The 26,742-nt window shown below is 40.7% G+C and overlaps 2 protein-coding genes across 2 annotated transcripts in view; one reads left to right on the top strand and one right to left on the bottom strand.

Moving 5' to 3' along the window:
- Positions 1–6,935: 6,935 nt before the first annotated feature.
- Positions 6,936–25,607, bottom strand: SPICE1 (spindle and centriole associated protein 1). The gene is made up of 17 exons (XM_027449681.3): positions 25,447–25,607; positions 25,099–25,146; positions 23,910–24,056; positions 21,671–21,773; positions 21,047–21,168; positions 19,784–19,881; positions 19,321–19,457; positions 18,964–19,104; positions 17,950–18,215; positions 16,757–16,888; positions 15,995–16,142; positions 14,202–14,426; positions 12,007–12,401; positions 10,452–10,623; positions 9,055–9,157; positions 8,677–8,764; positions 6,936–7,848 (listed from the first exon to the last, which is right to left on the bottom strand). Exons 1-17 carry the CDS (start codon positions 25,546–25,548, stop codon positions 7,795–7,797), a joined length of 2,481 nt encoding a protein of 826 aa, XP_027305482.3. The 5' UTR covers positions 25,549–25,607; the 3' UTR covers positions 6,936–7,794.
- SIDT1 (SID1 transmembrane family member 1) overlaps positions 25,526–26,742 on the top strand; it is a 41,469-nt gene continuing 40,252 nt past the window's right edge. The window contains exon 1 of the mRNA XM_027449686.3: positions 25,526–25,647. The gene's annotated coding sequence lies outside the window, so the exon portion shown is untranslated. The remainder of the gene's footprint in view (positions 25,648–26,742) is intronic.

Here is a 26,742-nt window from a genome sequence, read left to right as displayed (position 1 = left end):
ATCATTGGCTGCTTTCCAGCTGACCAGCAGCTCCAACTCCACTCTGGGTTTCTCAGCCCTGGGAGCTGCTGTGGTTCAGAGGCTTCTCTGCACATGCCAAGCAGCCACGCTGGTCTTCTGGGAACACTCGAGGCACCACTGCTTGTTTCCATGCAAACTGTTTTTTGTTGTCTATTCCCTAGCCACACAGCTAACGACTCTTCCTGTTTACGTCAACCTCACCTGGAATATCCAAATCCCCAGTTCAACAAGGAATCCAAATCGTCTTCCATCAGGCTCCTGAGGAGTCTGTTTCTATCAGTCTGTTTACAGAGGCTGATGTAAGCTCATCCAAGCCCGCCCCTCAGCACAAAATGTGAGGCAAATTTAGATCTGATGGCAGGCACAGTTGGGTATAAAGTATAATATAGAGGTCTTTAGTGTGCCTTCTGTGAGTGACACCCTCCTGCTGGTCCAGGTTTCGTGTGTATACCATCTCAGACATAGCTTTTGTGTGTGCCTAGTTATAACAAAAACTGAGGGACAGATCATGTTTCTGGATTGTTCCTGTGGCAATCAAGCACCAAACTTTAAAGCCAACCTCCAAAAGTTCCTTGTTGAACATCTGCTCTGAGCCTGCAGATAGACACATCAGGGCCTGCAAGTGCTCTAACTGAAACTGCGCAGAGCTTCTTGCTGCTGGTGTTGCCATGTGTAACCCAGGCTGCAGGCTTGGAAACAAAGGTCACTGGGAAAATCCCACAAGAAGAGTCAGAAGACTCCTGAGAAAATGCTTAAGGGTGAGTTCATGTGTTGCCGTCTCAGCCCAAACTTCTGGGCTGAGTACGTACATCCCTTAACTCTGCAGCGCTCTTGCTACTGGGCATTGCCCTGTAACTCATGGGGCCACACAGCTGTCTTTTTTTTTCTTCGTTATCAGTGACCAAGATGACTCCCACCAGAGATGAAGGAGTAGGACTGCTCTCTAACACGGCAGAATCAGGCCAAAATTAGTAAGTCTGCCTCCCAAAAAGGAGGTGCCACTTGACCTCCGCCTGCTCTGGGCCTAAAAGGCACATGAGCTCATTCCTCCAGGCCAAGTCTCACATGACACAATTTCTGGAAGCTGAAGGCATGGGGAATGTGACAGCTGCTGCAGGAAGGCTACACCCATCCCCTGCTTGGGTCACTGACTGGGATAGAGAACAGAGGATGTCTATCCTAGAGTCTCTCAGAGGCTTTCTACATGGCATTTCTGGGAATATTGCTCTTCTGAGAAACACCTTCACTACCAAACATCTCCTTCCACACATGCACACCTAGACTCTCTTTCAAATTTTCTAGCAGAATTTTCCTTTCAGGCTGGTGTAGAGTTGGAGGGACTAAAAGAAACTGAAACCGAAGAGCCTTATTTAACATAAGCCCAAGTCTCTTCATCTTCATGCACAACTCTGAAGTACGTTTCTGTAAACTGCTGTCATACATCCAACCCACGCTGCAGCAGAAGGACATAAACCATTGCAGAGCATGGCAGAGGTGAGGGAAGAAGGCAGCAAAACAGCACAACCATCAGGCTAAACCTGTGGAAGAGGCACAGACACCGTGAACGAGTGCTTGCCTGGATCCGGAAAGAGCAAACAGGAAGCACAGGGCACAGAGATCTGCGAACACATGAAACGGAAAGCAGGCAGCAAGAAGAGAAAGCTTGATCTCTCACATCTTCATGATTTGCAACAGGAAACACAGAGTTTGAGGTGGTCAGCAGTGCCCTTTCAGTCAGCAGTGGCTCTTTGAAGACAAAAGCAGCTGCAGCTGATGCGCCCAGCAGTGCTGGCTTTGCTCAGGCTTGCCCCTGCTGTGGCTTCTGACCAGGCATTCTTGCTCTCCCCTCCTCCCTGCAGCATTCAAGCCACCTGCTGCCACTTCTAGCTTTCTGCCAGCTATATATATCTTCTTTTTAATCTCTCCTGTGTCCTGCCTGCCTTTGTGGAAGGGAAGATGAAACTGGAATTCTTTCAAGCCAGATTTTCTAAGGAAGCAACTTCTGTGACATCTCTTAGGCCTTGCTGGTAGATTTTTAACCTCCCCTTCATCCACGTTTGAGACAAGGGAGGTCACCTTAAAGATAGTAAGTTCCTGTAAGCTAAAGAAAATGGATAAGTAAGACATTAATGCTCACACTGAGAAGAAAACAGAGCCATTCCCTTTTCCCTTCACTGCCCAGACCATGGGGTCATGAGGGTATTACCTACAGTAGGTTATTCCATGGGGATGCAGCTATTATGGTGGTGGCGGATAGCAGCTGGGAAAATGGGGCAGCAATCCAGCAAAGAGCAAGCTGAATTAATTCTGCTGCTCACAGAGCAGCTACAGATCATGCAATGGAGGTATGTGAGTGTGGGAGCAAAGAGCATCCGTGGGGTGAGTGCGAGGTAACAAAATGTGCCATTTAGGGGGGTTACTTGGACACAGCAACCCAGATAAGGTCTGTGGTCAGTATGAGACCTGACAAAGCTTTGTTCTCGTGTGTGCATTCACTGTGTGTGTGAGAGAGAGAGAATCAGGGAAGGAAGGTGAGTATAAAGGCTTTTACTCAGGTATCCCAGCAAGAACTTCATCTCTCTGGAATCATTTCTCTACTCCATGGTAGCTCTTCCTAAGCACCTCACTCCTCGTTCCTACCTCAGACACTCACACAAGCTGCTGTGCAGGGCCTACAGAGGAGGCAAAGATGTCTTGTGGCAGAAACAAGGGTTGTTTTTTTTTGTTTTTGTTTTTGTTTTTTTTTTTTTTTTTTTCCTAAGCTTCTGCTGAAACTGTGCTTGGTCACCAGAGCTGGCAGGCTTGCTAGGCTGAAAAGAGGCACTCACCCTTTTCCTCTTTGGTGCTGTCTCAGTTGCGCCCAGCAGTTCTCAAGAAGGCTGGGTGGAAGCTTGTGACTAATTGTTATAAACGGTGAAGTAACTGCTGCACAGCTTCACGGAGGGCAGGACACGCAAGCCTGGCAGCTGCTCCTCCAGCTCTACCCCACCCACTGCTGGAGTCCACGTCTTGTCTGCAGTTAGCGGAGGTTACTGCAGGTTCCATCTGCCTTTCCTTGCCTACCTCGTGCCTTCTCGCTCCTCTCACCCAGGGAATTGGTGGCTTTGAAGTGACGTGTAAGAATGACCCGTGTTTTCTGTGCCTGAAGAAATGCTCCCAAGGCAATGCAATTACTTAAGAAATAAAATATAAGGGATATACGTATTAATGCTATGTTATTAGGATGGAAAATGAATACCGTGAGACTTACAGGCTCCTCTTCCATGTTGTCCAAAGCCTGCTTTCCCACCACCACCCTTCAGGTGCCACAGAAGGAAAGGTCAGAAGAACTATTGTGAATCCTGTCATGGGATAGAGCCATACACAAGAAGGTTGTCAGGCTGGGCTGTGCACATGTAAACAGCAGAAGATAAAATCGTGATGATGAAGATTAAATCATTCTTGACCAGAATTTTTGCTTCTGAAGAGCACAGGTGGCTCGGGACTCTGTAGTCATGCATCCACTCAGAGGCACAGCTTTCACAGTGCAGGGGCAGCGTGTCTCTGAGCCCAGCACTGCCTTGCTGGACCAGGAAACTTGGAATTTTCCGTAGCTTGTTCCATGCCTCAGTCTCCCAAGCTGAAAAATTGGATAAGAAATCCAATTTTCAGATTCTCTCAGGTTCTTAGGTAACAAACACTATGTAAGATGTAAAACATGCATCGTGTTTAGCTGCATCCGGATTTGATGCAGAGCTTTTTATGGATCTCAGCAAGACAGGACTGACAACAAATACCTTAATAAAATAGCTGTTTTATTTAGAATAACAAGAGGAGTATCGATAGTGAGTAAACCTTATATCCCTTCAGACAGGAGGAATCCGAAATTCATGCTACATGAACCCTGGATGGATTCCTCCCACAGCACACCGCACAGATCCCACCCATGGAGAGGAGCTCCTCCTTTTTGGCCATTCAAGCTATCACACAGAGTTTGCTTGCAAGCAAACAACTCTATTAATTATTTCTACAGAAGAGAAGCCCTCAGAGGCCTTCCTGCTGCACTTTTAGATGAAGGCAAGGCCGTGCAGGTGGTGCCAAGTGGGTACCGAGTGGGAGCTGCCTGCAGGCTCCTCTGTTACCACAAGCCGGCTGCCTTTATCCTGCGGCCACAGGGCTTGTACAGCCCCTGCACTGCCTCCACCCACTCAGGCACCTTGTACGTGGATGCATTGAGACAAATACTTTTACATCCAGCAGATCTGTTTGTCAAACTCCCTCTACCCAGCTGTCTGTGTCCCTGGAGGTGTAGCTTTATCTCTGTAGCAGGGGCAAAAGTGAAAGCCTGAATTCTTGAAGAGTCTTGCCTGTAGCCTATGGGGTTCAGCAAGGGTTGGGCAGGGACTAGGTTTAGGGAGACAGGGGAGTGGTGCTGCTGCATAGAATTCCTCAAATAGCTTTGACAGCTGCGACCATGTTTTTCAAAGGCACAAAATGAGCTGTGCCTGCAGAAACGTGTGGATAAACCTCTGAAAAATGGCGTTGTTAGCGCTCAGTGTAACAACACCCAGGTATTACAACGTAATCATCATATTTTATAGAATAGTTACTGTGTGTCACAGCTGACCTCACTATTCTGATACTGTACTTCAGCTCTCACAAGGAACATCTCTAAAACTGTGTGCCTGAAGACTCCTTTATCACATTTAACTCATGTTTTACATTCTTGAAGCTAGTCACAGATAAAACATCCCAGGCTTTGGCAAAAGCAAGGCACTCCGATCCCCTCGGGTTCAATTAACATAAGGCATTTAAATCCATCACACAGCAAAATGATGGTGCTGGTAATCCTGTACTGTTAAAGGTTGCAGAGGGAAATACTCTCACTGGAGCTTTTTTCATTTAAAAAGGGCTTATGGACATTGTATGTCTTCTTAAAGTCTAACATGAAACAAAGATTAAATTGTCAGTCCTAGAAACCTTCTGGTTTCCTAGAAATTACAGCATAAAACAGAAAGCAAGACCTGTTTCTGGACTTCATCTCTCTGCTCCCTGCCCTCAGCTATTTATCAACTATCTACAATTTCAAAACCAAAATAAAACCCAAGCAAGGCATTGCACAGAGCCTCCTTCATGTAACGGTACAAGGACTGACGACTAGGAGGGAGGAAACAATTGAAAACCCAAGAAAAACACTCAGTTTTCCCATTTCCAAAAATAAAACAACAGCGCTATTTGAAATGATTTTAATTAGGAATTTTGCAGTCAAAACACTGGTAGGTAGGAAACTTTCTCATGCTTTTCCCCTGAAACATTTTCAAATGGAAACCAACTCCTGTTTGGAACAACGCTTAAAATAGGATGACAAGGAAAAACAAAGGTTGCAGTGCTTTTCCGTACCTGCTTTTTACTTTTGTGTTTACTGTGGTCTGTGGCCAAATGTCTTTCTGCTGACATGTAAGACAAAAAAAGGAGGAACGTGAAACACCTGGAAGAAAGGAAGCAAGGCAAGTAAAATGTTTACCATGCAAAATCTTAAAATCATTAGCAATAAAAGCACTGCACTGAGCTCTGGGTCTGGATGACGCCAGCCTTTCCATGATTTAACACAATCGAAAAACAAAGATGAAGGCCTAAAACGTTCTCCTGTGTTATATTGTCTAGAACAGGCAAAAAAAATCATTAAGAGTTTCTTATCAGCGGTGTAGTATGATAGAGACTTCCAGCATACGCACTTCCACTACACCTCAGCTGCAGCTTGTTTTTAGTCATAAAATGCAGTCTGACCCTGAACAGTAGAAGGCTGCCTTCCCCCGGTCCTATGATGTGGAGGAATTTGTGGGAGGACAGCCACAGCCGCCCAGTGGCACATTCCTGCCTTCTGAAATAGCATTTAGTGCATGTTGAAAGCGAGCCCTGGCACCTGGCTAGCCCTGTGGGCTCCGGGTGGCAGCTGAGCCAGCTGGCTGTGCTGAGGCAGGAGCGACTAGTTGGAGGGCACTGCTTTGCTACCACAGCCATGCAGCTTTTGGGACCTGGGTGGTAGTTCTGCATGGTCCTTCTGCTTCAGATGGCCACGGGCTCTGCACCACCAATGCCATTTTACGCAGCAACGGGTCACTGGTCCCGGCTCTGAAGCAGGACCCCCGTGGTCCTCCTGAACCCGAGTTCTACTGATTCCAAGGAGACTCAGATCTTACTCTCAGCAATCAAAAGGAAAGCCAGCAGTAATTCTCTCAGTAAGCATTTACAAGGCTGGAATACAACTAAGATGACTCAACTTCAAAACAATTTGATAAAGGAAGCTTCCAATTCAAGGAAACCAGCTGATGACTCAAAAGGTTGATTCCAATTCTTTTATTCCAAAACAAAATCTCAGCCTACTTGAATTAGGAAGAGAAAAATTCAATCTCTGCCCTGATTACAAAGCATGTGTGGCAGCTGATAACTAACTGATAGCTTAGAGGAAGTCAGCAACAACAGCATTAATGTGCAGGCACCACGGTTATGCAGTCCCTTCCAACCTTGGCACCAAACATCTCATGCAGAGGCAGTTATTTCCTCCAAACAGTTTTAACTGTTGCCTTACAAAATTATTATGGGCCTCCTTCAATTCCCAAAGTTAGTACTTGAATAATAAATTGCAGAGATTTCAATGAATATTTGAATAGGTGTTCTTTTGAATCCCACATTTTTTAAATTTAGAAAGCGTGTTTAAAAGCAACTGCTCCCTTCTTAGTAGGAAAAAAAAAATATTCTTCATTCTCTTAAAGCTGAACTGATTGAAAGGATAGGGACTGGCCCCTTTTTATGCCACACTTCACTAATGTCTTTAGGGATATTAGACCAGGTCAATTAAAAAAAAAATAAAGAGATGAAAACAACTTTACTTAGAAAAAAATTGTAAGTCTGGATTTTATTTCTTAAAAAAAAAAAAAAAAAAAAACACACTCAATTGTAAAGTTTTTTGCTCAGGTTTACTATAATGTAAGGAATGACTGTATTTTATTGTCAATCACTAATACTAAAATGACAGCTATTTTTAAAATGTCAAATAAAATCAATGTGCAAACATGGTCATTAGAGTATTATACATACACACAGTAGAAGAGCTTAATATAATTTACATAATTTTTCTATTGTATCAAAGATCACATTTAGTATATAACAGAGATTCTGATTTCAACTTCCAATAGCCACTTTACGTTTACTATAAAAATAAAATTTAAAAAGAGATCCTCAAGTCCAGAAGCTATCCTTGATACATTAACTGCACAGAAAATACAAATCTTGGGGGCAACTGTAAACATGGAAGGAAAAAATTCATTTATTTCTGAAGCAAATTCTCATCCAGCAGGAACAGACTGGCTTCCTAATCTCCAGGTTGCTTTTGAATATATGTGAATTCCCTCATCTCTGTTTTTCTTGAATTTTTTCAATCCCGAGTCATGTGCAAATACATGCTCCAGAAACATTACATTCCACACACATTTTCTAGATCCTTCTTTCTTCAGCATGTGTAATACAGGTATCAGATCAGTGTGCAGCCCATTTGTGTTGCTACAGCAGCTTCAGTGAAAAGGGGTGATGCAGTGCATCCGGTCTGGAAACTCATTCCCAGGAATTCCTTCTTGTATTTGTGCCACATGGGGTATTATCCCATATTGACCTTTTTATACTGACATGAAAGCACTCCAGAGTTAAACTGCACATCTGGAGAGGGTGACCACAGTGACCTAAATTGCTGTTCATAAGAAAATTAAAATAAAAAAAAGGACTTGAGCGCAGCTTCCTTTACATAATATGCATTGACAATGCGAACCAACCTTCTTCTTTTTGTTTTTCTGCCTGCAAAAGAGGAAACAAGTTGAAAGTCATACATCACAAGCTTCCCACAGACTTGCTAGTCAGCGCTTGCTGGCATAGGATTATCCACTTCCCTGATATGAAGCAATCGTCTGCCACAGGGACCACAGAGGTTATCACACCGTCAACTTTAGACACCTAGCTGAAGTCACATCTACCTGAAGCATTCTGAATTTCCCCTATGGGGATGTTTACTTCCCTATCAGGGCAGGAAGTCTTGGACTCCCAGGTTGGGTTATTTTGGATATCTGGAAAGACAGCATTAGTATCTTCTCACAGTTGCTACAAACAGATCTACAAATGGTTTACCGGACTACACTACTGTCTGGAATCCAATATGAAACATCTCTGTAGTCTATTCTTTTTGCATATTAGGAAACAGTAATCAAGATCAGTGATTGTTCTTTACTTTCAGATTTATTTAGTTTTCAGCACTTCTGCAATTGCTAGGCGAAAGCTTGCTTCCCTCTTACACATCACTCCACATCATAAAGGCTACTTGAAATTTTCTGGAGCCACCAGTGAAAGCCTGAAAGAGGTTCCCTGTTCTAAACACAAATAGAAATAGATGACACAGCAAAAAGAGCAGTTACAGGAATACTCGCTTATAAACACCAGCCCCATGACAGCAAACAACCAACATGACTAGTGCTCAGTTTGTCTGGAATCTAAACTGACATGAGTCAATTACCTTTCACCTCAGTAGATTTACGGTAGGACTGAGCTCCCTACTCCCTTCTTTATCTATCTTGCATTCTCTTTATATGACACAGCAATCAAACTTACTCACTGAAGGTTTTGCAGTCTTACCTTTGGCCTTTGACTGACAGGAGTTAGTTTCACACTTTCTGACATGGCACTTAGGGGCGAACAAGGTTTGCTAGCGTCCCCTACAGACCTGTAAACATCCAAAATGACATTAAAAAAAGGAAGTAGTCAATGAAATCACATCTTAGATCTCACGTGATCAGTTTTATGTCACACTGGAGGTATTTTAAATACAAACAACGACATTTGAAGAAGCTATTGGATGTTTGTCCTATTTCCAAAGAGCTGAGTTTGATTTAATCTGGGAAAGTTCATGGAACAAGAGAAAGACGTGGTGATTTTTCCATCATGTTACAGTTCTGCTGTGCACATGATCAAGACACTACCAAAAAGAACAAATAGTAAAGGCTCAACATTTACCTTCTCACACTGGTCACACTGGCAGGGGAAACACTCTCTTCTTTGGAGCTGTCCACAGAAGCTGCCACAGGAATAGACACTTCAATCGTCCTCCTTGTATTTTCTATGAAATAAAGAATAGCTTGATTTTGATGAGAACACAGCAGCATTTCACAATATTTATTTCATTTTCACTTTTTTTTTTTTTGAGGACTACCACGTAAGTCTTCACAATTGCATAGAATACAGGTTGAAGGTCCATTCAACCCAATATCCATCCTCTTCTAATGACAGATATTGAAAGCACTTATTCAGAGCAACTATGACAACATGCATAAAAACAGAATGGCCCTTCCCTGGAAAATCACTTTTTTTTTTTTTTTTAAAGTAATTGGAGGCTCAGAAACTTGAGATTTCTCTATTTCTTTTCCTTTAGATTTTACTTTTCACACTGAATTTATCTTACAACAGCCGTAGAAGTGCAAAAAGTGTTAAGATCCCACTCTGTGAGTCACTGCATATGCACCTGCATACACGTGCACACATGCAGTCTCTCCTCCTCCTCCTTCCTCTCCCTACTCAAGTACTTCCCTTTATATATCCTCTGTGGTTTATGAAGGGGGGAAAGGGTGGGTGTCCTAGATAGAGCATGTGTGTACATGCTCACACAGTTCTGCTTGTAACTGCAGTAACTCCACCAAAAAAAAAATAAAATTAAGAAGGCCTCCTCTGCTGGAAAGTATTTTTGTTTGTAGTTACAAATGGCAGCCAGTCTACAGATCTTGAGTTGGCAAGAATATCCCCTTCACTCATTTATCTTTTCAGATAAATGGAAGCTTCAGTTATTTCTTTCTGTTAGCACTGGCAGTAACTCAGCAAGGTAGCCTGAGGGACAGAGCACCCACAAGACCTAAAACTTCAAAAATGTGGTTGAGATACATCAAGCTTCTAAAAATGTTATCTGGAAATACTTAAGTCTTTCCAAAAAGACTCTCCATCATAGAGGACTGATTAACATGCTGCAAGAAGAATGAAAATATTGGGAATTTCAGACACCAAGGATCTCCCTTGCCATCTGTTGGCAACAAAGGCTAGTTCTGCCCTTCAGTGACTGTGTAGCAGAACTGTTCTTCAGACAAGGGCACAGCAAAGAACAAATTTACCATGAAACACGATATTTGCGGCAAAGTAACTAATTACTAAGAAACAAATTTTAGGGGAATTTTAGCTGATAGATTTTTTTTTTTTTAGCTCTCTGAAGTCCTCCACCTCTAAAACCAAGGAGTGTTTGCACCACACAGGCATTAACAGAAAGTGTACTGCTGACCACAACTACAATCAATTCAGGACAGGTCACCCACAAAAGGGGAAAAACATCACCCTACCAGTTTTTGTTTCTCCCAAACTTGGGTACTTACCCGTATAATTTAGGGATGGGGGCAGAACTGAAGATATCATTGGAGAGACCAGATCGGCAGCAGCTACTTTCTGCTGGTCTATTAGCTGCAACAGTTTATCACGTGCTTCTGTACTTTGACGATTCAGCTCTGCTATTCTTTCTTCCAAGCTCTTAGTTGCCACAAGATGAGTCTACTTAGATAATTGGATAATTATACTTCCAATTAAAAAACTTAAAATTGCACCTTGAGGGAGAGCATGCAGTGTATATCAAGCACTTCTATACATTTAATTTTCAAGTGAAAAAACCATTAAGTTTATTTATATAGCACCTCCTGTGAGAGATCTGATTTGGTCCCTTCCACTGTCCTCTATCTAGGTTCTTAATTGACTAAACACAATGTTTTAAATGGGTCTTCCAATAAATAGGAAAAATAGCTCATCTGCATCATTCCAACCAGTACCAGCACCAGCACCCCTTAACCCTCTAGCAATTCACAGTAATTAAGAAAATATTTAACCAGAAAGACACACATTCAGGAGTGAGTGTAGAAGCAAAAACACATTTGTGGCAGAATTATCCTGGAACTCATTTTTAAACCAGATTTTCATCCATTTTGACCCCTTCCGCTCCAGTAATTATTTTCATAAAAAGATCATTTAAGAAGTTTGCATCATCTTGTACAACTAAATGACTTAATGTTATACATATTACAACAAGGATGGTAAGCACATTCTCAGCCTACATTTACATGAGGGAATTAAAAATCTTTAGTATCCTTAACTGAATGGTAATTTAGCCACGGTGATGGAACAGAAGGAAAGATAGCAGCGAGGGGAGGGATTAGAGACATTTCTGTGATGGTAACTCCACTCGCTGGGGTTCCACTGAATAGCTGTTTAGTTGCAGATTAAAGATTTTCTATGTGAATTGAAGCCTTGAAGTTCTCTCTTTCTCAAAGATTGGGGATTTTCACCATGCAGTAAAATTGCCAAGACAGATCCAACTAGTACGTATCCTAGTATCAAGTATTTGCAAGAGATGTACCCACACTCACTCAAATTCCATGGGTTTCTGGGTGACAGTAGCAGAAGAGATGCCATGGCATGGATTTAAATACATATTTTTACAAACTTGACAAGAACCTGTGGGTTGGTGCAGTGTTTTCACTATTAATATATTTAACGCTTGGACTTGATGATCTTAGAGGTCTTTTGCAACTGAAATGATTCTATGATTATCCTCTGTTATTTCACTGATAGTATTATCCAAGCTGCAAGAGATACACCTATTGCAATCACCTCTCTCTTTGCAGCACAACCATACTCAAAACTTATAAACATGCTGCACACATGGGGCTTTTCAGCACTTGTATACAACATAGGTCCCATATGAGGAACTATTATTGACCTCCTAAGGGAATCGTAAAATCAAAGTCCGTGTGAATGAAAAGAATATCTGTTTTGCTACTCTTTTCCTTAAAAAAAATGACAGGTAAGAAACAGTCTAGAAGCATAAGTTATAGGAAAGAAGACCAGCAAAAAAGGGAATCCATCCTTCTGTTAAATTCTCACCTGTCCTTGTGAAGAGTCTGAACTAGGATTTGTATTTTGCATCGAGTCTGGCTGATGTAGGCAGGCACTTTTGTCTTCTGAGAAGCTTCTCAATTTGCTCAACTGAGTTTTAATTAGCGAATTCTGCTGTGTAAGCTCAGCTATCTGTCCCAACAGATCACTACTTTGAGAGAACTCTTCAATTGCACTGTTTTTTCTGGCATCAGCTGGGCAGGGCAGACTGATTTTCTCTTGGGAACTCTCCAAGTCTTTGTCTGCAGTAGGAATTGGTTGCCTTTGAGTGATAAGATTGGTTTCCTCAGTTGTGCTCTGTGTTCTCAGGGAGGAGGGTGAGCTCTTTTCTTTGCCTGGTTCTCTCACAGTGTTTTCAGTAAACTGAGAAATTGTTGTAAATACTACAAACAAGAAATAAAGGAACAGTAATGAAAGAGACATGATTTTTTTTTAAAGGAAAATGAATAGGAACTTTATTGCATCAGGCTAGTAATAACCAAGCAGGAATTTGAATTGTAATATCTAGCCTAAATGGCATATGTCACTGATCAAAACCACTCTATGCAATATCCTGCTGCAAGGACGCAACAGCATTATTTCCTGCTGCAAATAGTCTTACATCGTACATGAGCTTGAGAGAAAAGTCAGGGACAAGAGAAATGTTTTGAATGTCTTAGCTGATATATCAACCACTGCTTCTGTGTAAGCTTCTGTGTAAGTCCTCCATTTTCCAAAAACCAATTACCTTATCTAATAAACTGTAAGTATGTATTTTCTACTGCTGTTTATATTGGATTGGTAACGTAACAAAGCTTTTGGAATGGTGCAATACAACACTTCTGGAATAATAATTTACCTATTCCCTAAGAAGTTGATGCACCGTGGCCAACGGAAATAGTTAAATATTCTTGTGGTCACTGTTAGCAAACTGGTAACACACCACACACATGACCAAATATGTTCCAGCGCTGTCACCCGCAAAGTCCAACTTGGATTTTGTGATCAAAAGCAGGGGTTCCATGTTTTACATACCAAATAGCCATTCTTTCCCAAGCATCAGCTTTTGCCACTGGAGCAGAGCATGACATTCAAAAATTTAAACCTACATCCACTGTTTTATGAACCATTTTACCATTTTTTACAAAAAAAATACTCAAAAAGTATTTGTTGAGCCATTTAGCATTCTTCACAGTCTCAAAGGAATAACAATGCATTTCTCACATACCTAACTATAGCAAAGTCTACGAGTATGGTTTCACGTTCCTGTTTCAAATGGCAGATGTCTGACAGTTCTCAATGGGACTGAAGCCAGATGATGCTCTTTGAAGAAAACTATCTTTAGTTCATTTCCTCCTTATTTATTATGTGTCTTTTCACAGCACTGCATACTACCAGAAGCTTGAACTAGATATAAATTTCCAATTGTTCTGGCAAGTTGTTAAAAATTAAAGGGACTTTTTGGTTATTTTTCTGACTAAAAAGGGTTACAAATCAATACAGATGACAGGGGTAGGACAAAAGGAGAGAAGGCATAAAGCCACACTGCTGTGGCTGTTCCCTGTCAGCAACCAAACCAGTCATTGACACAGTCATCTGTCCCTCAACAACACAGCTTTACAGGGGCCCATCACACTCAGCAACCTCAAAAACTCCCAAAGCCTACAAATCCTGACTGTGAGTTAATCTGGCACCACGTAATTTCACCCCAAACTTCTTCAACCACTTCCTGTGTACTACTAAATGAAACCCATATGGAAACCTGCTCCCAATTTTTTTGGAAAAAAATCTTTGCTGGGGAGATTAGCTCAAGGAGTATGCAGCCTACAGTCATCCCGGATTTCCAGTCTTCAGTGGTTCCACCATTATAGGTGACAGAGACTGGATTACACCACCAGTAGAGGGGAAGCTCAGATTATGTGCTGTAAGTCGTAGACAAAGAGCTACAGCAGACAGCGACAATCAAAGCCAGTACAAGTTAAAAATGCCCGTCTGGATTGTCACTGACAGAGGACTACAGATGGAGAACTGCAGGGGTCAGAAAGTCTAATGCACATCTGAGTGAAGAAGCAGGGTATTCCAACTACAGGACCAAGGTGTTTAGGCATTCAGATGTAAAAACTTTGATAGAAAAGACATCTCCAAAGAAAATCTGAGCCTGAGAGACTGAAATAGTAAAAGCCTACTTTGGCCAGAGATCTCACCATTCTGGAGGGGAGACGATTCCTGATTGCTCTTCTGACGAGGTGGTGACAACAGGACAGCTGGCTGGAAGATGTGAGCCGGCAAGCTTCTACCTGCTCCTACACCACTTGAGGCACTTGGCTTCTGAGGAAACTTGAAAGGCAGTTCTTCTTGTGGTAACTTCAGCATATTTTCCCTGTTGCCTTCATTGCTCCTGGGCTCAAAACAGCTCAAATCAGCTTTTTCTAAAGAAAGAAACAAAGCAAGAGTAGAATAAAAAAATAGTTTTAGAGCAAGAGTAGTGTAGAAAAGATTGCCAACAACAATTCTTATGTTCAGATATCTAAAAAGACAGAATAGAATATATTCTTCACATAATCCTAAATTCCTTCTGGTACCCCAGTACAAAACTCTCACTAAGACATAAAAAAATCTTTACTGGGCTTAGGAGAGCAAAAAAAAGCTATCATACACAGGCTCACAATTGCAGCATACTGGTAAGAGTGCTGTTTGCAGCCCATGCACAAGACACACAGACGTGTGACTTGTAAGGCACAGATTACCAGGGAGGCAAAAAATGAAAAGTGTGGAGTCAAAGCTGTAGCCAGCTGTGAGAACACAGTAATTTTAATATGCCTGCATACGCTGCTCCCTTAGCGCTATCTTTGAATTCACCCTTAATGATTTTGCTCAGGATATTTGTTCCCAAAATCAAAGTTACCAGAAAATGAGGGAGAACGTTTGTGATCCCAAAGTACAAGAGACAAAAAACACTCTGCAAAGGCAGAGAGACAAGCAGAAGAGGCTGTTTGCTTAAGATATTGTTGATGGTTCACATTACTGAGATGGAATTTAAAACTTTCCACCCCTTATATAATGATCCTGGCAAGAGGTGAGACACATCTTCTTCCCCTGCTTCACCATGCAGAGCTACCTTTCCAAAGCATCCTCCTCACATGCTGTTTGTCATGGTATTTCCCCCTCCAACTCCTTCTTCAGCAACCCTCCCTCTCTCCAGAGATGTTCTACGTTAACTTACCCCTGGCTGCTTAACAGGTCTAACCTACTGTTGTTTCTGGTCAGCAGCGACCTCCAGTGTTTAACGGAAGAACCAATCTCATACTATTAGAGTGCCTCAGCAACAGACAGGCAGGGTCCTGCTTCAGCTGGACATTTCTTACTTTTTTTTAGTTAAATTTTATTTTACTTTTTAAGATTCTTAGGATTCATAGAATCGTAGAACCATTAAGGTTGGAAAAGACCTCTAAGATCATCTAATCCAACTATCCCCCTACCACCAATGTCACCCACTAAACCATGTCCCTAAGCACCACGTCCAACCTTTCCTTAAACACCCCCAAGGACAGGGACTCCACCACTTCTGTAGGCAACCTGTTCCAGGATTAACCTGATTTTGTAAGGCATCTTAACAGGGTAAGGAACAGAAGGATGCCTCCCACTTGTGAGGAAAGGCTATTCTCCTTCTGCCTTCTTTTTCAGGAAAATAAAATAAAGACTTGTCACTTAAAAAGTTCAAACCCAAGATCTGTCTTTATGGATAATTTCCAAGTCCAGATCCAGATACATGAATGCCAGTGGGATGGAATTCAGCCTATAATACTACTTAAAAAAAAAAGCCTGTAGCAAAGTGCTTCTGCTCACAGCAGAAACCCACGGCATATGAATTTCCAGAAGTGACATTCAGGTTCACAAGAGGTGTTTATTCAAGTAGACATCTATTAAATACCAGATTTTCTACTGCAGAAATAAAGTAGCCACAATTCCAGTTTTCTCCACACACGCACATGCATACCTTGGCCATTTGCTGGACTGTTGCTTGCAGTTCCAAAATGGTTTGGACTTTGTTCTCTTCTAGGTTCTACCAAAGGGAGACTTTTAAATGCTTGAGTGAGAGAGGTTATCTGTTCATCTGTTACAATCATGTATTGCTGAAGTTTCTTCTAAGGATGGGAGAGAGAGAGAAATATTTTTTATTCTAGCAACATAAAAACAGGAATTAGAAAATTACACACCACAAGCAGCACTGAGAATAAATTTGGCCTCTTAATACCACTGTATGTATTTGTGAGATTCCACCGAGATATTATTCATGTCTCTATTCCTGCCTCAAAAAAAAATCTCATTTTTTCTTTTATTTATCATCCCACTTCCTCTCCAAGGTTGTTTACTGTTTCATTGCCAAAGGTAACTAATAAAAAAAAAAAAAAAATCTACTTCCACCACAAGCTGAAGAAATGAAAATGTAGCATTACATCTATTCCACTTCGCTGCTCCAATATTGGCAGGTGCTTAAACCATTAGATTGTACATAATAAAGCTCAGTTTTCAGTTTCACGGAGCTAGCATTTTGTCAAGCTTTAAACATAATTAAAAAAATAAAATAAAATAAAATAAAATGCTGACTTTACAAACACCCCTTTCCCACACCCCATGACTGCTGTTCTCAGACTCCTCATTCAATTTTATCACTTTCTTTCCTGAACATACGGACAATGCATCTCAGCCCATATTTGTAGCAAAACTCAGTAGCACGTTGGGGAAAGGGGCTCAGTACCTGTATAGTAATGTTTTCTTCCCTCGCTAGAAGTATTTCTGCAGTCAAAGCATCAATCAGTTCTCGGTGCTCATTCAACATCTCCTCATGACGTTGCCTCATCAACTCTTTCTCACGCAGTTGTATTTCACTCTAAATAGGGAGAAAAAGTTTAAAACTTACTGTAGTTAATACAGATTCATATTTGGAAACAGGAATAGTTCAGTATCACACCTCAGCCGAAGTCCATCCTCTGATGGTAGTAATTTCTCAATCTTGAATTGAGCATTCATTGTTTGCTTCCAACACAGGTCTGAAAAGAAAATCTTTCATATTCCTGGACTACCCAATATTCGATTTATACGTTGTTATGCATCCATACAGGAAATAATAAAACAAATCAGGTTTTTAAAGTATTTTTTTCAATGGTTATACACTCTGAAAAGGAACCAAAAGAGGACAGTTCCATGTTCATTAGGAATCTATTGCCCTCACTATGAAATAGAGCACTGGTATTTAGGCAACACATTTTTTCTGCATCCATTAAGAGTGCAAGAACTGTCATAATCTGGTTCACAATTTCACAAAGGCTCAATGAATCTGTGAGCCACTGCTGCATCTTGAATACCTCTGGATTAGAGATGAAATAAAAACTTTTTAAAACAGTATTTATTTCCCCACAGCTTACAGGTAGTTGTCTTTATGAAATTCCATTGATCTGCAGTTGTGCAATGCTATAGTAAGCACTTTAGGTCGTTCTTGTTTAAGGTGAAGTTGCTACTATGGATAGAAGAAGAAAGCTAAGGAGTTCCTCAAAGAAAACTGAAGATTTGGGTACTCTTTTTCTAGTGACAATAGCATCACCTTTGAGAGGCCAAAAATAAAATGAACTTCTAAACAAGGTTGTAGTTAATACGCTGCTACCGCTCTGAACATACGTAAAAAATAAGTTTCAAAGTAATTTGATTAATACCTTCTGCAAATAGTGACTTGGAGACTTTCATTGCAGTCAATTCCTCCCTTTTCATTAGGGATATCTGTTTCTAACAAATTAAGTTTTACCTCCTAATTGCATGCAATCCAAATAATAAGTAATTATAATTAGACTTCAAAGTAAATTGATTGGGAGCCAGGAAAGACCAAAGATAACGCCTCTGATGCAAGTTTATATCCTTCTTCTTTCATTCTACAGATGGAATTCAAAGTCTTCTCACCTCTTTGAGGTAGCGCATCAAACGACAGAGAGCATTCACCAGGGACAAGGTAAATCCGGTGAGGCCTTCACTTCTCTGAGCTTTTTGGACCTCACGGCCTGTACATCGCTCATATTCCTCCAGTTCATGCTCCACCTCATGTAACATACAGCTGAGAACATCTAGGCTGGATTTATTGTCCCTCTGAAGGTCAATGGGGACTGAATGAGCAAGAGAATCATCTCTCCTCTGTCTTGCTGAGTTCTGTACAGTTTGCTTTCTTTTCACTGGGGGGAGAAAAAAAAAGTCATTGAAATTTCAATTTGTATAGAAAGCTTTGCAATAGGAATGAAATTATATTGCTTATTGAAATAAATCAAAGGAGAGGTCCATAAGAGAACATCCCCAGTCACTCTAGTCATTTTCAATAATCAAAACCCCCATTTTCTGTCACCGCATTAGTACCTCTCTGGTGTTGCTGTTTGGTGCTTTTATGTTAGAAACCTATTTATACTTTTCTTCTCAGTTAAAAGCACAGAAACAGTTTGCCAGGGACCAGCCAGTGAAAAATTTCAGCTGCTTTCAGGTCTCATATTTAATGAGTGATTCTTTTACAACTATCTTTTCATGTTACAGCTGTTTATGGGGATTGACAATGGGTATAAACTACATGTAGAATATGTGGATTGAAATTCTTCATAAAGCTGTTCAGCATCGACCAGAAAGCCATGTTAGAAACAGAAAAGCACCACAGGAGGGAGAACTCTATAGCCAGCAAGGTAATGAGTTGCACCATGTATTGGTGGTTCCGTGCTTGCTATGGACTTTGCTTTGTCACCAGAACACACTACATAAGGGGCAGTGGAATGCCAGATGCTCAAAAACTTGGATGGATGAGGGCCCCTAATCAATCTTTGGAGTTCACCCTGCTGTGAGCAGGGAGCACAACGAGACAACTTCCACAGATCCCTTTCAAGCTGTGATATTAAGGACCTTATTCAAAGGAAGGTATGTAATTTTTAAAAAATACTAAACTTTTTGCTGAAATTTGCTTTTGTTTTCCTGAGTTTGGGTTCAGCACTTGTCTCACAGTGTAAGTCGAGTCTACTGTCTCTTCTTCATCTTCATTCTGAAGTCTTGAATGGATTCTCTTGACTACACTGGTAGCGTTGAGGGCTGATTTAAATACAAAACAAAAAATACATGAAACTGGAGATATGTTCTTAATAGTAGTGCGTTACAAAGTTATTAGAAAATTTGTTTTTTTAGGCCGAAAGATCATCTGAGCCAAATTAACAAGTCTCTCTCACCCCAACCCAGAACAGGAATTCAGGATGGAATCCTATAAACAGCTTAATAACCCTTGATAGTCTGCAATTTGGCAAATCCAACCTGAACGATCCAATGATGGAGAAAAAGTTGTTGGAGTCAAAGGTACTTCTTGTGATAAGGTAGTTCTTCTCATACCCCTTTCAGCCCACAACCGAGAATTCACCGACGAATTTTCTTCTCTCAGTATCTGAAGCAGCCTACGTTCAAAACAAGTGTAATAATGAACTGTGATATGATAACAGCATGATTCTAGATTATCTTTGCAATCTAGAGAAAGCTTTTTAGAATACCTGTAACTACTCAGGTGAGTTCCCTACTCACATTCATTCCCAGGTTTAAGATTACAACAATGGCTTTCCCTAGAATTCTGAGATCAAGAAAGCAGCAGGGAGGGAAACAAACAAGCAAACAACAACAACAAAGACTACACACAACTAACTTAACTACTTCCATACAACATCCTTTAAACTCCTATTTCCAGTATCAAAGAAGTAGAAGCTTGAACAGATATATTTGCACTGACCTGTCAGCATTGACGCTGGATTTGAAATTCAGAGATTCATGCTGTCCATCTTCTGATGGACAGATGGATAATGCTTCTTCTTGCACTTCATTAAGAGCCTTTTTAGGAGACAAAGAAAACAAAAGGAACCTCAGAGAAATATCAAGTTGTCTTTAAGAAGAAGTTATACATCAATTAGAATTGCTTCAAGAAAAAAAGCTACCTCTCTCCCCCTAATTTGTTTAAATCCCCACCTCCAAAACAAAATTACAAATCAACAACAGAATAAAGATATCCACAGATCTCCATAGGAAGGTTTGGGGAGACGTTTTAGTATATGAGAAATATTCACACTGACAATTATCTTGGAAAATAACACAGCAAATGATTAATTCAATACTCAATGTCTTATTTCAATGATGCATACTGAGTAAGAACTACACACTACATACGCTTAGGATAAAAAAAAGAATCTATCAGGTTTCTGCCCTTCTGCGTATGTCCCATCAGATAACCTTTAATTGTGATTTTCATAGGAAAATAAGAAAAAAATTCTCACAGAATCAAGAGAATATAACACCATCTCTTTCAGTTCCACAGCCCTTACGGTCTTCAGCAGTGAGCTACTTTTCAGAGGTGTCATATGACATTTCTCAAACCAAAGTGAGCATTCCTGGTATAATTCATGCTATGAGAAGAAAATGGAATGCTGACACAATCTAAATAAAAATTTAAATGAATTTATACGAACATTAAAGTTGTTACACAAAAATAAATAACTGTACAATAATGTAAAGTATTAAAAAAAACTTGTAGTACTAATAAAGGTTGTGGAGTTAAGTGAGCATTATCTGTGCATGATCTGAAATAAACTGGAGCCCATGTCCTCATGTATGCAGACAGTTGAAAAAACAGGTATATTTCAATAGGTAGCAATTAGTTCTAATTAACATAGAGTTGTGTGGTTTTTTTTTAGTTTATAATCAGTTTGTTCTCTATCTGATAATTAAAAGGGAAAGCATACTAATGTGAGGCATAAGAAGTTACTGTTTGTCTTACTTAAAGGTTGGAAAAACAAACAAACAAACAAACCTAAAGTCATGATTGCCAGAGTCTTACAAAACAAATTCATGTCAATTTAATACAGTTTTCTCTGTATATTATCAAGATGCTACACCATACACAGAAGAAAGGTTCGGGTGTGCTTGGAAACACTGCCTTTGAATATTCTTATTTTGTGCAACCCAGAAACATGGGACATGTGTGGAACAGAATATACATTACCTGGGAATCCATGACAGATTCACTAAGGATAGAAAGCTCAGTGGGAGGATCGCATTTCTGTATGATGGGTCCTTGACATGATTCTACGTCACAGTTAGGAGCCACTGTTACATTAGGGAAACCTAAAGGAATCAGAAAAAAATCAGGAAGAATTCAGGGGACTCAGTCTGTAGTACCTCACAGGACTTAGTACCAAAAAGCAAGTTCCTGTACATTGTATAAGGAGGAGTCACAGGGATTTGTCATTTTGACTAACTGGCAAAGGCCAGTGAGTTATCTCAAGACATTCAGTCATGATGTATCAAGCAACAAGAACCCAAACTACTCTATGTGCACAAACTGGCACTCTGTGTATGTTGGTAACTTTGCTGCAGAAATGGTCAGCATCAGATGCTTCAGAGGAAGTCACCAGAAATTCCACAACAGACTGGTACGGCGGATTAACCAGCCACGGCTCTCTCTTCCCTGCCACATGGTTATCCTCATCTGTGTTTCATCCAACACAAACAGAATCAATTGTGTTACATCAGATGAAAACACTTTAAAAGAATCCTTTGTATAATAAGACTATTTATGAAAAGTGATAAGATAAATGTACTCTTACACAGAAATAAGATGGTCTACCTGTTCGTGTGCGAGGAGCATCCCCAAACAAGTGTTTTGCCACAGCCATGACCTCATCAGATCGTTCCAATACATCTTGCAAATGGTACTGATCAGAGAGAATCTGAAAGTAGAGCATATAAGGAAATATTTCATATGGTGCAGACTGATTTTTCCTTTGTTGTTCAGGTACAGTTAGCAGAAGGATAGCCAAGAAGGCAATGTTTACAAAGTTGGCACTGTACAGTGAGATCCCAATTAAGACAAATCAGAAGACCATACTTCATCCTGAGTGACTAGAATTCACCTTGTTTTTCTGAAATGTTAAGTAGTTATCGCTTCTGGGGTCCCCATCAACACTGTCTCATCTGATAGACACCCAAAAAATGAACCATTTGAATAGGTACAAACCAATTCAGACAGACTTGTTTCATTCATCCTTGATTATTGAAAATCCTGCCTTAAAATCAAAATCCTGCCACAAGCCTTCATAGAAGCTTCAATGGACACAAATACAGTTGACTGCACCTAGCAAAACAAAATGATTCAGCCATCTCCACACATTTCTGACAAGATACAGCTTCAGTCTCTCTCTCCCCCAGTATTTGAAGTCCATGACTGGAACCATGCCTAAGGATGCACTCAACTACTCTACTTTAGATTCAGCTAAATCTGCTCTCACAGAGGCCCAACCAGTGTCACTCACTGCCTCAGCTCTGGGCAGCAGTGGGTTCCTTTGGAGCTGGCTGAAACTGGCTCATATCTGACATGGGGCGGCTTCTGGACTCTTCTCAGAGGCCATCCCACTACCAAACCCTTGCCACATAAACCTAACACAATATGCAAGTGATCTCCACTTTATCATAGTTCTTCAATTTTAGCTAGAAAAAGTACTTTAGAAGATCCCACAGAAAGACAGGCTTACTTATGCCCTCGTACACTATGCCTCTTTTGTCAGATTTAATTTCTGCTCTCCTGGAAATCCTAAGAGAGACCAGCATGCAGCAGTTTCAGAGCACTACATGCTATTATCTTCACAGTTTCTTTCAGTGCCTATTGATAAGTTTACTAATACTTTATATTCAGCCTCATTCAAAAGAAAAAATAAAATAAAATCCAGGGACATTTCACCTGTTTTTTTCCTCTCATTTCACAGTTCCCCCACACAGCTCACTTCCATGTCTGTCTAGACTTTTCAGCCTGAATTACACTGCAATAGATCACTTTGCCTCATAACCAATTTAGCAAATCAGAGAGTATTCATGTCGCTTAATCATCTCATATATTCACTTCTCCAAATCACCATTCAGTTTTTATCCTTGATACTAACTTCCCATTTAGCCATCTGATGTCAAATTGATGCAGGTTTTTAGACAATGCTATGCCAGCTCTACAGAGGAAAAAAATATGGTAACGCTTAATTATTCCAAAACATGATATCCTTTGCCTAAAGCAATTAAAACTAAGTTGATGTGCTTACTCGGACAAAAGTTATCCTGATAAATTTGTTTTCATGCTCCCCTACTAGATCAGACTCAGGAGGTTCCTAAGTTTCACTTACCTGCTGAACTCGTTATAAGAATTTATTTAGAGCATTGTTCCCAAGGTAAATTAGCTCACCTTTTTTTGTGATCAGCAGAAAACAAAGTGATATTATCTTCTAACCCCTCTAGGCCCATTTACGCACCCTCAACATACTCACTGAGTGCTGTATTTTCTCCCATGAATTTCATTTAAATTGACCTATGAATTTCATTTAAAAATTCCTCTTCCTTCCCATTTCAGATTGTTACTAAAGATAATTAAACAGGACTAATCCTAACCATCCCCTCTACGTTAATCCATTCACCACCTACCATTCAGTGTAACACACTAACAGTATTTTAGAAATAGGCTGTTATGGGGCCATACAGGTGGAGCTGGAGATGAACACATTGTATCTTCTTTCAGATTTTTAGGCAGGCAACCTCTCTCACCGCAAACATTAAAATTTAGATGTTCAGATTCAAAGAGGCCTGAAGCATTACAAATGGCATAGCCAGGCAACAAGGATGAAATGCTCAACTGCACAGATAAGTTAAGATGTTTCACAACAGTTAAAATGTTTTGCAGCCTATTCCTATCACTGCAAGTAGCGAACGTACACACAGATGAAGTCCAACTATCCAAAAAGAGGAGCAAATTCTCACCTATGTGCAAGAGCAGTTTTCCCACTACAAATCATCTGCAACAGGCTGAAAAGCACAGATTCAGCTCTTACCTCACGCATCAGAGCCAATTTCCTCTTCTCCAAAGAATCGGGGTCCAGTTGCTTTTGTTTCTTACATTTTCTTTTCAGAGCCTTCTCCTGCAGTTCTAGATGGACCAGTGCTTTGTTTTTTGATTTGTGTATTTCATGGCGACGCAGCTACATAAACATGAAAGAAACCAATTAAAAATCAAGGTACAACCTAAAAACAATGATAACAATCCCTTTTCCTTGATTTTATCCTTCATGCACCAGATGTTTAATTTACTTTTATGGTAGTGCCAATGACAGCACACAAATATCCACAAATGTCAGATCCCATCAGTACTAGCTACTTTTAATGCAATTGCAAAGGTGAATGATGGGAGACTCATTTTCCATCTGCTGACTCAGCAGGAGTTTTCTCAGCTGTAAAAGGAGGCAAAAAATATAAACACTCCCACCAATAATAAGCGTAAAAAGAGATGTATTTTCCTGACTTAACACTAGCGTCAGTTACCTGCAAAATTCTTGCTCTTCTAACAATGATACATACGTATTCAGTTTAAATACAAATTAAAGAAATCAAATGTGTCAAGTGCTTTCAAAAGTGTCCAAATAACATCAAGATAACCATGTCTATCTCCACTGTTGTATCTATTCATCCTGACTAGGACGGATAGTCAAAATTTAAAAATCAACAACAGCTCTTATTGTCTATTCCATCCTGGTGATCAGTGCTACCAATGAAAAAGAAATGGAATTAATGTATTTTGTAATGAACAAGTCATTCAATGTAAAGAAGCACTGTAAAATTGTTTAAATGAAGATTGAACACCCTCAGAATTATAGAAAATTCCAAAATAGAGCACATTTTTTTGGTCCGTTGGGCAGAGATGAGGCTTAATGTCAAACTACTCCACAGAGTGTTTTTTTTTTTATCTATAATGGGATACACTATGTTGAAATAAAAACATAGTTACTGCTTCGCAATGGAAACAGAGAACTGAGAAGATCCTGGCTGCCAGAGGAATAGCTATGGATACCTGACATATTATAAACAAAAAAAAAAAAATTAAAAGAACCGTATGTCCAGAGGCTTAAAAAGGGAGATTAATTGCTATCAGAAAGCTATCCCAGTATGTATAGTGTACATTTATGCTAGATAATCAGATAAATCTCATGGTTATAGGAAAGGAGCGGTGACAAATGTAAAACTTACGATGTCCTCAGGCGTGGCACGGTGGACTGTCAGGTCATGGACAGTACTCTGCAGAAAGGCACACGAAAACACATCAAAAACAAGAACAGCGAGGGAACTGGATTTATTATGTATATTATTGGATTGATTATTTATATTTATTATTTATTTTTTGTTAAGTTTGAGTAAAAAGCAATGAGACAGAACATATGTAGCATAAAATTACACAGCGGTACACTTGTAGAGCATCGACAGCATCCCACGTTTAGGGAGGGAATCGGTGAGGAAAAAGGATATCCCTGTGGAGGCTGGGAGCGCTCTTCAGCCTCAGGGAGAGGAGGGAGGGGAGGGCGAGGGGGCAGCACTCACGTCCCAGTCCCGCCTGGCCGCCGCCTTCCTCGGCCCCTTCCTGGCGGCAGCGGCGGGGCCGCGGGGCCGGGCCCGTGCCCCCCTCAGCAGCACCCGCGACATGGCCGCCGCCGCCTCGCGCGCAGCCGTTGCCACGGGACCGTTGGCCCCGCCTGAGGAAGGAGGGAGGTGGCGGTTGGGCTCCGCCTCACGGCCCGCCCGGTAGGTAGCGAAGGGCAGGACGAATCCTGCTGAGGGGAACTTAAAAGCATGTCGCACACGCTGTTAAATCCAGATAAAGGGTGGCCCTTGGTTGGTTGAGCAAAGCGACCTCCTACAGGCTCGCCCCACAAGTGCGCCGCAGATCCTCCGCTTCCCTGGGTCACATATGTAGAGCTGCAAACTACTCTGAAAGGTTAAAATTGACGCTTTCTTATAATACAATGTGAGCTTAATGTTTTGCCTGTTGGAGGTGAAAAGTGAAGCTGTAGGGTTTATCAGCTCCGCATTCAAAAATCATGCCTTGAAGAGGAAAATTCCCCTTCACCCAGATCTCCTGATGCTTAGGAAATGATGATTTGTGATTTCTTTTCCTGCTGTCTGTGAGGTGATGATGTTTAGAAATGATGATTTCCCCATGGTTCTTATCCATCTAACTCCAGCATAACCAACATCAGTGCAAAGAGGCAGGTGGTAATGGTCAATGTGCTGAGGGAAGGAATTGCTTTGCGTAAGATACCTGAAGAAAAAGAAGGTGGAAATTATGAAGGGAGGAAAAAAAAAGTGACAGGAAATACTAGCAGCAACTGCTTTTGCTGAAGAGCTGCAAAATGTGCATGAGTCAATTTATTTTTTTATGCTGTAGTTGCACCTGAACTTCTATTTCTTATAGGCACTAAACATAGATACCATACACAACCTGAAGCTGAACATCAGACCAACCTGTGGTAAAAAAAAAATAATAATAAAAATAAATCCCTGATCCTAGGCATATGTGTAAGGCGATGTACTGGGTTCATTAGTTTCTGTTTATTTTAAAATCTGGAACTAAAAGCATAAATTAAGGACACATCTGGAATTCTGTCCCAGCATGGCTTAAAACTGTCTTGAAGAGCAAGGCCTGTTGGAAAGAGAAGAAAGCAATCGTGGCACAATTAGAACAATATATCATCTACTTTGAAATCTCATAAACCTCTCTGCTACTATTAATTACCATCAAATATAAATGTTAAGTACGTCATATAAGCTAATACACTACAAGCCAGAGACACTTGTTATTCAGCCAGCTCTAGTCTCAAACACTTCAGCCACATATCA

This window comes from Anas platyrhynchos, chromosome 1, assembly GCF_047663525.1.
Source record: "Anas platyrhynchos isolate ZD024472 breed Pekin duck chromosome 1, IASCAAS_PekinDuck_T2T, whole genome shotgun sequence".
In the NCBI taxonomy this organism is placed as follows: Eukaryota; Metazoa; Chordata; class Aves; order Anseriformes; family Anatidae; genus Anas; species Anas platyrhynchos.
The sequence above is the reverse complement of the archived record's forward strand: the minus strand, read 5'-3'. Positions and strand labels throughout refer to the sequence as shown.